We start from the raw sequence: 12544 nt of genomic DNA, 5'->3' as shown, positions 1-12544 counted from the left end.
TAATCAATATAATAACTAATTATTTTTTATCTTTTAAATTAATTTTTATTTAATGATTTTAGTAGTACACGGAGTTAAATATTTTATCACTTGGCAAAATATGTGAATGTACTTCCTTAACTAGAAATCAAAAGAATATAAAAGACTTCGAAAAAGTTTGTAGAAAAATAATAAAGTGAATATGGCGAATCTAAAGTTAAGATACTTAGCCTTGTATAAATTTCTTTTTTGAACAACATAAAATTCAACTTGAAAGGAGTATAAGATACACCTCAACAAATAGTTAAGTGAGTTGAAATTACAATAAAAAGAAGTCATTGAATTTTTATCTTAAGTAAAAAAAAATGTCAATAGCATATATATGGTGCAAGACATGCAGATTTTACTCTGTTTAGGAGGTTTATAATAAGTTTGATTTATTAATTTCTAACATATATAATTTTCAAATTTAATGATATATGTCAAAAACTATTCTACCATTTTTGTGATTTTTTCTACTCAACCAATTTGGTAATTTTGGACATTATAATTGAGTAACATTACAAGGAAATCATGGTTGCTAATTAGACACTTAGAGACCATTTAACAATAATAGAAACTAATTTAGAAACCAATAATTTTATTAGTCTATAAAATAATATATAATGTAATTAAGATAGAAACTATTTATTAGTCTCTTATAATCTTGGTTGCTAATTAGACACTTAGAGACCATTTAACAATAATAGAAACTAATTTAGAAATAAATTTTTTTCTATATTACAAAGTGGACTTTAAACCTAACTCAATCCAATAAAACCGGCTCATAAGATTGAGGTTTGCACCCACTTATATATAATGAATTGTCCTCGTCTCTAGTCGATGTGGGATCTCCCACATTTTAGTCTCTAAAATGATCTCTAATTTAGTCACTATAATAACTAATTATTTTTTGTTTTTAAAAATTGGTTTCTATTGCATCATCCTCTTGACACGTGATTATATCAATTTCAAGTATTAATTGTTTTTCTTATGGAAAAATTTATAAAATATTATTAAATAAATATTAAAATAATTCATTTTAATAGATCATGGATCCAAATTAAGCAAGGTGAATCACCCCGTAATCATCCTCATAAGAGGCACCTATGAGAGTTAAACAAATATGGGTTAGGTCAACGGTTTTCCATTGCCTCATTCTTCTAGTTTTGTTGACTGGTTCGCATTTAATCATCCTTCAAATATTATTTCTTACTAAATTTCCCTTTTAATAATGATTGCAACCTTCAGGGAAGAAGACATGGAATTTTCCAAGAACTTAATGTCTAACTATAATGAATATTAATTAATAAATGAATAAACTAATTACTACTACTTAGATATGCTGAAGAACTATATATATATAATCATCACAGAACCTCTCTTTTTTCCTTAACTTACCTGTATATAAATCCAACAGTGGAAAATATATAAAACATTCGTGATGAATGTTCGTGGGGTACACTTGAGTGTAGATTGTGTTCTTATGATCATAGTGTTGCTGATAATATCCTTGCTAGGGTTTCTTTTCTGGCTAGAAAACAAGTTATCCAATCATAGTTCCAGTGAGAACAATGATTTCAAAGAACACATGCAGATCAGTGATGATGAAAGAAGCAACTATCCATTCTGTGAACAGGATTCTGCACACTATGCTTGCTCCTTCTGTGGAAGATTAAGCAACACAGTTACAGCATGTTCACGCTGCAAAACTGCCATATATTGGTAATGAACCCTCAAATTTTCATTCACCCTTTTGTTTTTTACATGCATAGATGCTGTTACAAACATTTGTTAAATCATAAAACCACAAGCAAAATCAGTTTTCGATCCAATACACTTCAGAAAGCTGCAAAAAGAATACAACAATTAGTAGCATTTTTTGGCAAAAGTTTTGTTGCAGCTTTGTAAGATTCCCCCCAAAACATGGGATCATTACTCAATTCCCATGTTGTGTTTCATTACACTGTTTAACTCAATTGATTTTCATTTGTTTCTCTCTATATCTATCTATATATATACATGCAGTTCAAAAGGAAACAACAAAGTTATCTCATTTTGATAACTGGCTGGTTTTCTGGTTTTGGAAATTCTTGCTTTAGAGTAGTCTAGTTAGTATTTTGTTAACTAGTGAGTTCTATAAAAGTTGTTTAATCTGATCCATATTTATTTAATCTCAATACAGATATATAAGTTTTGATATTTTGATTGGTTTTGATGGATTTCATTACTGATATGTTTATCAGCTCAAACACATGCAATTTTAAGCACTGGGGGCTTGGCCATAAATATGAATGCATTGAGATTGAAGGGTCAGAAGATCAGCAAGAATCACCTTCTCATGGAAGCCATTGTCTTCTCATGGTGCTTCTGCTCAATTATTTTCAGTCCATGTTATAATATGTGGGGGTTTTGAAGAAAACATCACAAGTTGTGGAGTGTATGTAAAGCAACCCTACCAAAAAAAATATTGGAAGGGAATGATTGGTTTGATTAAGATATTATAAACATGATGCCATACTCTTTTTTCTCTATAGTTTTTAGATAACTGTGTTACAACTATGAATTGTTTATTCACTTTCTCAATGACTAACTTTCTTAGAAAAACCTGGTCAACCATATTTAGTGGAGCCTCTCTTTCAACCCTATGTCAGATCTCAAATTTGAGATTTTTGTTTAGGAAAAATCAAAGAACTTATCATGTGTTTGAGTACTTGATTTAACTATCTGCAGGAATGTGTTGTAGTGTGTGTTGGATCCTTAACTGATTGAGCGTTTCTTGGATCCTTAGCTGATAGGGTGTTTGTTGCATCCTTAATTGATTGAGTGTTGGAAAATTTGAATTGAGTATCCTGAAGTATCTCATTTTATTTTATTTATTTTTTACTGATAAAAAAAATTATGTGTAGGATAAATACTCATCAAATGAAGTTGAGGAGAGAATATATGAAGGAGATGTTTACTATACTGAAGGAGGAGAAAAGAGTGAAGAAAGATCATTGATGTGTGGAAATGGCATTGTGAATGGAAACGAAGGGTGTGCAGTGTGTGGTAATCCAAGCTCTAAAGTATGTTCAAGATGCAAAGCCATAAAATATTGGTAAGTTTCTTATTATCTAACCCTACTCTAAAGTCAACCTAACCAAACATCTCAAGTCAATGCTTTGTTTCCATGATTTTTTTAAGTTAATGTTTCATTCCTCTATGAGCTTAATATATGATGCATATCTTTCTTTTCTAAGCAAATATATATATATAGTATTCATGCCACATTTCAATGTTCTTTAACAAGTGTTTTAACACCAAGTCTTCGGATTCTAAACACTATCTTAATATATCTTAGGGCAAGTTAGTTAGGAACAAGTGTGAAGAAAGTTGTCTAAATCAAAGAAAACAAAAGTTTAGATAGATTAACTATGTCTTGTTATTATAATTGAAATTTAGATAGTATTTTATAAATTACAAAACTATTAGTATATAAAGTAATTTTTATTAAATTTATAAAATAATTTTTAAATTGATATTTAACATTAATTATCAAGATTTTTTTAACTACTAACTATTTTAGATTCTAAATTAATATCTAATTTATAATTAAAGACTAATTTAAAATCTGGAGTAAGTAGTAACTAAAATTTTAGTAGTTAATGTTAGATACCAATTTAGAAACTACTTTGTAAATCTTTATTAATAATAAAAACTATTTTAAATATCAGTAGTTTTGTAGTTTATAAAATAGTATCTAACATTATAAAAAATTCATTGAATAAAAACCAATTTTAGAGGTAAAAAATAATTAATTATTATATTGACTAAATTATATATTATTTTAGAGACAAAAAAAATTATTACTATCCAAACTAGTTTCTATTATTGATAAATAATTTCTAAATTAGTATATAATTAGCTACTAATTTTAACATCTAAATAATTGGTATCTAAAAGCTCAATAGTTAATTAAATATAAATTTAGAGATTATTTATCAATAGAAACTAATTTAGATATCAATTTTTAGTGTCTAAAACCGTATAATTTAATTAATATAACAAATAATTATTTTTTAATGACTAATTATTCTTAGTCACTATATTAGTTTCTGATTTTCTGGTAAAGTATTTTATAAAATTTAAAATTCTTATTATATAAGAGGAAAAAAGTCAAGATATATAGTTTACCTAAAAGAAGCACATACTTATTTTTTTTCAACGTTTCATAAGTGAGAAAATGTTTGATTGAACTATTCTTTAATTAAAAATTATTATTTGCTATGATTTTGTAAGTTATTGCGTAAACTGTAAAGTTAGTTAGAAAAGTCAATGCTTTATAATTTTCTCTGAAAGATATACAAAAATCTAAATAAAAGGGTTTTGACTAGTTGTTAGTTAAATGAGTGAAATAGTAAGCTCTTGTAAAAGTCAATATTTTTAAGAAAAACTTTTTTTTTTGTTTATTTTGTTTAACATTTGAAAACTCAACTCATATTTTTTTAACAACACACTGGTTTATGGTTTTCAAAAATCCAATTATTGCTATCTTCAATTAATATCTTTTTTTAATTTTAGTATTTATATATACATTTTTTTGTGTTTACGCGTCATTTGTTAAAATTATTTATTCTTAATTGAGTGGTGTTGAAGAAAAATATTTATAAATTTAATACTGAAATTTGACACTTAGAGTTTTTTTTTTAGCATTATTTGACACTTACAGTATCATAGTAAACATTAGAGATCATTTTCATAAATCTTTTTGTTAATGTAACTTGGTATTAAAATAGAAGTTTTAACAAATATAAAATATAGAAATTATATTTAATAAATATAAAGGATCTTTTTTTAAATCTATAGCATGTATCATCAATTTGACTCACACAAATATAAAACCAATGATAAAGCATTCACTCTTTCTCACATCATATCGTTAATTAGTCTTAATTAAGGTAATATTACTTAAAATAATATTATAATTAGTTTGTAACTTTGTATCTTCATTTATCATAATACAATTCATTAAAAAAAAAAATCTCTAACCAAGAGAAATTGAAAAATAAATAAATCTGTTTATCATTAATTGAAATGCAAGTATTATTTCTTTTAAAACTAATTTACCTCCTAATCACTTGACTTATACATAATTTACCTCTATATATGTGAATGACAACTTAATATTTTAAATGCACAAAAACTATAGTTGCAACAATAATCCAAGTATATATTAGCATATATAATTTTCTTTTTCATCGGAAAAAATAATATATTGAATGAAATTACTTGAAATACTCTAATTCTTTTACAAAATAAAATTACACAAATGAGATTTTTTTTTTAAAAGGGTAGATTTAGAATTAACATCTTAATTAGTAAGTCAAACTTTTCACTATGCTTCTATAGTATGACATGACTTCTTTTCAAACACTTTGTTTGGTTGAATATTAAGAACCATCGTATTCGTACAATTGATGATGGAAAAGTACATAACATAACTTTTATTTAGTATCTCTGTGTGTGAAATTATCATCAGTATGACTTTTCATACACTTTCATTCGAAAATTCAATAAATTTATATACTCTATAACTATATTATTAGGTTACATGTAACTTATTTTCTCTAATATTTTGTATGAATTAAAGAAAATATGAAAAAAAGAGAAAAAATAAAAAAAAATGATATTATTTGGATTGAAAAAAAGAGTAAAAACGAATGAAAGTATTATAGTAAATGTGATTAATAAAATAAAATAATTTTTTATATATTATATATTTAAAAAATAATTAATAAAATAAAATTGTTAAAATTTAAATTATTATGTTTATTTTACTTTTATTATTTGAATATTTTTTTTAATTATTAATCTAGACAATTTAATTATGAATAAAAAAATTAACCTGTATAATCAATTATATAGATACTTTTCTTCCAAATGTTTTTGAGTCCACATTTTTTTTACTTTTTGGTGAATATTCAACTTCATTTTCTGTTTTCTACTAACTTTTTTCATATAAAATAAATCAATATTTACTGGGTTTATTGTTTATGTCATCAACTTTTTATTGTTATTTTTTTTATCAGCTCAAGAACATGTCAACATTTCGATTGGAGATCAGGGCATAAGTTTCAATGTCATGTTGAGAAGGAAAATTCAAATCAGGTAGCTAGGTCAATCAAGAAAGATGTGCTAATAATTATTTGATTCACAGCAAATCCTAAAGAACCAATTTGAAAAACTGAATTTATTGATTTATAAGTTCATTATTCAAGGTACAAGCATTATAAATCTGTCAAATTATAAAATAAATATATAATATCTATGTTAAGAATGTTAATTAATTTTTCTCTTCACAGGTTGTGAATCCTGAGAATTCATATGAACTGGAAGATAATGTTGATTCATCTAGTCCTCTTTGCTTGGAATTTTACTCAGGTCTGTAACATTTTATCCATCTTGGTCTTCTTCATAAGCTTTATCAATGTTCATTTGTTTTGTTTCATTCTCAACTTTCTGCTGATTTATCTGAAAATCTATTATCAGGATTATAGTTAATTGTATTATGTTTTTGTTTGGTTGATATATGCAACAGGAAGCAGCAGTTCCAGGGCCCTGATTCCCACTTCTTTGTCTCAGGTATGATTGGGAACTGAACTTTGATGCATGAAATGAAATGGTTAGTTGTGATCTCATCTTCCATTGTAATGCAGGAAGCAACCAAGAATAGCAACCAGAAGGAGGTTGAAGAACAATTGAGAAGCCTGAAAGAAGAACTGACAAAGATTAAGTACAGTTGTAGCAATAGTTATATGCAATTCTCAATCACTTTTCAATATTTTTCCTTGAATAGAAATGGAGAAACAAGTTTCATTTTGTTGTCTCTTATATTTTTGTCTTGGTTTGAAGCCTCACATTTGAATTCAACATGGTTGTGTAGGTACATATCTTTGAATTCTTAAGAAAATGTTCAATCCCATTTGAGTTTAGTGCATAATAGTATTAATTAGAAACAACATACAATAAAGTAGCCAAACACATTCAAGCTTCAGCATGTTGGGAAACTTATGTGTGATTAGGTATTTCGTCGGTTGTCCCCCTCAGTCGGTCAATTTAGAGATGAAGAATATCTGGATTGCGGTGATTAGTGAGATTTGAAATCATAGGAATAAGATTATTTTTAGAGGTGGAGTTTTTGATCTTTTTGAGATATTGTTTTTGGCTCAAATGGAGGTTTGGTATTGGATCGCTTCTATATTCCCCTCTGATTATGTTTTCTTTTTTTGATTGGTGTCTTGATCCTTTGATTTCTCTTTCTTCGCTTTAACTTATTGACGGTAGTTGTTTTTGTTGTTTTTAGAGTAGTTGTCTAAAAGAATTTGTGTTGTTAGGTTGTTCTTGTTTTTTTTATATGGATCATATCACTCCTCAAATGATTCATATGTATATATTATTTATTGTTGATAAAAAAAATATAGTGGAACTTATGAACAGTGGTACTAAGTATTGATGTCAAAATGTTTTATGGTTTTGTCAGAGATGAGAACAAATGGCTACAATCAGAGCGTGACGAATGGGAAGTGAGAACTAGGAATTCTATAGATAGACTTTACAGCTTCAGGAAAGAAAATGAACACCAGGTGATTGCATGACAATCCAAATTTAAAGTGAACTTGTGCAATTTGCAGTAATATTTTGATGATTTCATAACACTGTTCTCCATTTTCAGCTGTTTATTTTGAAGCATGAAAATGAGTTGATGTCAAATGCTGAGAAGCAAGCAACTCAAATGGTTAATAGTTTATCTCAGAGGGTACAGTGCTTGCAGATTGCAGTGGAAAGTGGAGTTGAAGAGAGGCAAAAACAAGAAGAATATATACATATGCTGCAGGTAATCTTCTTAATTGCAGCTCTTCAAAGGACTAATTGTTTGAAGGAAAATTACAGTGTAATTCTAAGGTTCTTTTGCTTCAAGTAATTATTCAGTGAGAATTGTAAATCTGCAGAACGAATGTGCTAAACTTAAGATAGAGCTACAAGAACAGAAAAAGTGTGTGAAAAGGCTTACATTGGAGCTTGATAAGACTAAACTTCCAGTGAGAGTAACAGAAGACACAAGGCAAAAATTAGTGAATGCTTCCACTGAATTTGCAGCTGTTGAATCCAATGCTGCTGCTGCTGAGGTATTATATCAGATATCCTCCATCACTTCTATTACTAAAGAAAATGCTTGATTATATATATATATATATATATATATATATATCATTATAAGAAAATTATTAAATTGAAATTAATTTTAGAATTAAAATAATTAATTATTATTTGAGTAAATTAAAAATTTTATAAATTAAAAAAATTATTGATATAAATATAATTTTTATTATTAATACAAATTTTTAAAAATAGTTTTTAAATAGTATCTAACTATTTATTATGAAAATTTTAATTATTAATTATTTTATATTTTAAATTTTAGTTTTAGAGATTAATATTTTGGTGATTAATTTAGATATTAATTTATAAATTATTTTATAATTTTTTATTAATAATAAAAATTATTTTAAATATTAATGTTTTTTAATTTATAAAATAATATTTAAGTAAATTAATATAATAATTAATTATTTTTTATCTTTAAATTTAATTGTTATTTAATGATTTTTTTATTATAATGATTATATAAACTATCTTAATCCTTATCCTACTTACTTACTTTGGACTTGGAGGTTTTAGGTCTCTCATCTCTAAATTTTGCACAGGTGTCCCAGCCAATTAGTTTGAGCAGAAACCCAACCTTTACAAGACAGGTAATTAGAAAAAAATAAAATGAATTTATAATAATAATAATAGAATTTTTTTTCTTCATGTTCAAGGAAAAGAAATACTGTGAAAAACATAACAATATATTTCAGAATCTAATTGAGAAAAAAATATATGATATTTTTTAATACAACATTCATCGTCTTTGAAACTTATTTCATGGTACTTCTTGTACCAATTTAATATAATGTATTTTTCTGATATTTTTGCCATGGAAAGCTTACTCAAGAGAACTGAAGTTATTTGTAAACTAATTATGTAGGGTTGTATGATTTGCCTAGCCAATGAGAAGAACATGGCCTTTGGTTGTGGACACATGGTAAACTCCAAAAACACTATCATTTTCATGTTTTGTTTACATGCAATGATGATTGGTAAATGGTTCAAATGCAGACATGTTTTGAGTGTGGATCAAAAATTCGCAAGTGTCATATATGTCGAAGGAAGATTACCAATCGTATCAAGTTGTTTCCTGATTAATTGAGGGAAGAGTGCACCATCATTAGACATGTTTTTTGTTTTTTTTCATTTCGGCTACATGTTTAGCAATAAGAGAAAATTTAGATTTTACAATGATAAGGGGAGATTATTGATCACATAAAGGTCATTTGGCCATGTGTATACATGTCTACGTATTTGTGTGCTCACAAGTGTATGTATATACGTATCAGTGTGAATATATCAAAAATTTTGTACAGTAATATTTTGTTGATATGAATTCTGAATAGCAAACCATGACAAGAGTTATAAGAGACTGGTTCATCCATGAAACTTGTGTATGTTATGCTTGATGTTGGTTTGAATTGTCATGTAGTTTTACTCACCAAATTCATTAGTAATAAGCATCGTTGGATAGTTGTGGTTCCAGGACAAATTTTGAGTGGGAGTGGTCTTTGGGGTGGAGAAGAAACCTTTTTGATTGGGAGCAGGTACAGCTAAAGAAGCTCCTTGAGGAAGTGCACAACTAGTGTCCTCTCTTGAAGAAAGCTGACAGGTGGATTTGGATATAAAAGATTTAAGTCACGGGTCTCAGTTAGTTCGGCTTATAGGATTATGAGAGTTGGTCAAGGAGAGGAATGGTTTGTGATGTTTAATTTCTTTTGGAGGATTAAGGCTTTGCCCTCGGCCCAATTGACCGCGTAGAGAGTGCTGAGAAATAAGATTGCAACTAAGGTTAATTTACTCAGGTGCGGGGTTGCGGTCAGAAACGGTTTGTGCAGTTCTTGCAGTGAAAAAGAGGAGGAATATTTTCATTTGTTTTTCGACTGTAGGTTATCTTGGTTGACGTGGAACCTTTGTTATGCATGGTTAGGTATTACGACAGTTATTCCTTTTCATGCTTTTTCTCACTTTTTGCAGTTCAGGTAAAGTAATGCTACGAAGTCGGTAAATCTTGGCTTGGGTAATATTTGGATAGCAATGGTCAGTGAAATCTGACGTCATAGAAATAGGATAGTTTTTAATGAGGGAGTTCTAGACTTGTCTGGAATCTTTTCTTTGGCTCAGTTGAAGGTTTGGGTTTGGTTCACATCTAAATTTCTCTCAGCTAGTTTTTCGTTTTCTGCTTGGTGTATTTCCCTTTTGGTTTGTTTGTATTTGCTTTAGTGGGATGTTGGAGGAAATTTCTGTCAGGTTTTGTTAGGAGGTGCTTTATTTTTTAGATGGTCCAAAGGTGTTATGCAGTTAGACTGCTCATACCTTTTTGTATAAGGGTTGAATCACCCCTGAAGTGGTTCTTGTGTATATATATTCTTGATTGCTGATAAAAAAATGTTTATTAAATTATTAGATAATTTCTAACATCACATTGAGTTTTTGAAAAAAAAAAAGTTTTTCTCAGTGTTTTATTAACTCTATTCAAACTTGTATTTCTAAAGCTAATATGTTTCTTCACTAAAATATATATGATTTGGGATATGAAATGATCAATTTTCTTGGATATGTGTTTAATGATAGGTTGAGAAAGTTAACTAGAGGTGAATGGTTGTTTATTTTTAAGAGTAATCTCAAACTTGTATGATGCAATAACCTTTTTAATTAATTAAACAACTTATTAGAATAAAACTTCCTATTTTGGTTCCTTGTTTTTTTTTTTTTAATTGCAACCAACCATACAAGTGTTTCTAATGCAACAATGAGAGAATCACTTAGCTGACCCAAGTTCACTTCCTTCCATTAACATCTTTTTTCAACCCTTGTGTCCTTAAAATTAGTATGCATTTCCCTTAGATGAATCACTTTTGTTATGGTATAACTAAGAAAAAGAAGAGTTAACAATTGTATCAAGTCTCTCTACACTCTACGAAGGGAGGTCATTCACCCATAGAGGATGAGTCCATTACATAGGAAAGGAAAAATAGTGCGTCTCTGGGTTGTAGTGTGCGTCTCCAAGCCTTGGAACAAGTGTAAGGTTAAAATCTCTTAATCTTATAAACTTAACAATTTAATCTCAGATAGTTGATAAAGTAATATTTCATATTAAAATATATGCACTTGTGAGTATTAATTTCTAAATTACATATAAAATAATCTTTAGTTTATGAATTTATACATTTTTACATATTTTATGATCTTTATTTGAATAAGAACATTTTATTCCCAAATTTGGTGTTAATTTCAGGTTTTTAGGGAAGAATGAAGATGATTGGGCTAAAGAAGAATAATATAATATAAAAGGAGAAAACTGGAAGGCCTAGAACGCACATGTGCACAAAAAAACCCAATTGCGCCATGTAAGAAGTCAGTTAACCTTAGTAAATTAGGTTAAATAAGGGGCTTGAGGCACAACCCTAGTGTGTAGGATTGAGAGGAAAGCGTCATTGAGTGACTTGTAACCCAATTGGGAGAATAGAAGGTGTTAGAAGATGTGTGGCTAATTCTACCATGTGGATTTGGGAGTAACCTGTTCAACCTCTTATGTATTGAGGTGATATATGAATATAATATTCTATTCTTGATTGATTATTGGTATTATTTTTTTGCTTCAAATTCTTGATCTAGAATCTTAAATCTGTCTGGAAAGTATTTTTATGGTTCTGACCTAAGCAATAATACTTAACATATTTGAGTATTAGGAATAAACTTGAAATGTTAATTGTTATCAACGTCTGAGCTAGATAGTAAGTTGTTTTTATAAATATGCGAGGAATTGATATTTAGGAAGCATCTTAATAATTTTATGTGAGGAATTGATGTAAATGATTTTTATACGGGCATCAATATCAATCAAAGGTCATAATTTATCAAGACTAATCAAAATACAAAGGAGTGAGAAAGATGAAACTCAATTCCTATTTTTTCAATTGAAGCAACAAATCTTTGCTTTGTTTTCTTGTTAATCATTGTCATCCCAACAAACTCTGAACAAACTTTTATTATTCTGTTTTATATTTAGCGAATCTTTTACTTGAATATTCAATTGTTCCTTGTGGGTTCGATATCTATCCTGAGGAATACATTATTATTTCTGACAAAGCAATGCACTTGCCGTAAAAAGTCATCAATAGTGTTGTAAGGAACTGTAATAGGTTATTCTGGCTAAAAAACGAGAATTTTGAGGTTGTGAGGTTATGGAATTTGGGCAAGGAGATGGGATTTACATTTGAAGGGGAGGAAGATATTGTTATTAAGAAGATAGGGATGTTAGAGGTAAGGGATAAAAGTTTGTTTAATGATGAAGATAATTAGTATTAATATAAGGGGTCTAGGAGGAAGCGTA

General features: G+C 28.0%; 1 protein-coding gene across 1 annotated transcript; it reads left to right on the top strand.

Moving 5' to 3' along the window:
• The first annotated feature begins 1447 nt into the window (after positions 1-1447).
• LOC137810592 (uncharacterized) lies at positions 1448-9614 on the top strand. Its single transcript, XM_068611949.2, has 13 exons — positions 1448-1743; positions 2265-2382; positions 2928-3118; positions 6090-6168; positions 6363-6441; positions 6599-6642; positions 6717-6793; positions 7541-7643; positions 7733-7894; positions 8010-8186; positions 8766-8813; positions 9089-9145; positions 9220-9614. The coding sequence occupies exons 1-13, from the start codon at positions 1463-1465 to the stop codon at positions 9304-9306; spliced, it is 1503 nt and encodes a 500-aa protein (XP_068468050.2). The 5' UTR covers positions 1448-1462; the 3' UTR covers positions 9307-9614.
• The last annotated feature ends 2930 nt before the right edge of the window (positions 9615-12544 follow it).

The sequence above is a fragment of the Phaseolus vulgaris genome, chromosome 11 (genome assembly GCF_051622355.1).
Source record: "Phaseolus vulgaris cultivar YP4 chromosome 11, ASM5162235v1, whole genome shotgun sequence".
Classification (NCBI taxonomy): Eukaryota; Viridiplantae; Streptophyta; class Magnoliopsida; order Fabales; family Fabaceae; genus Phaseolus; species Phaseolus vulgaris.
This window is presented reverse-complemented; position numbering and strand designations above follow the sequence as displayed.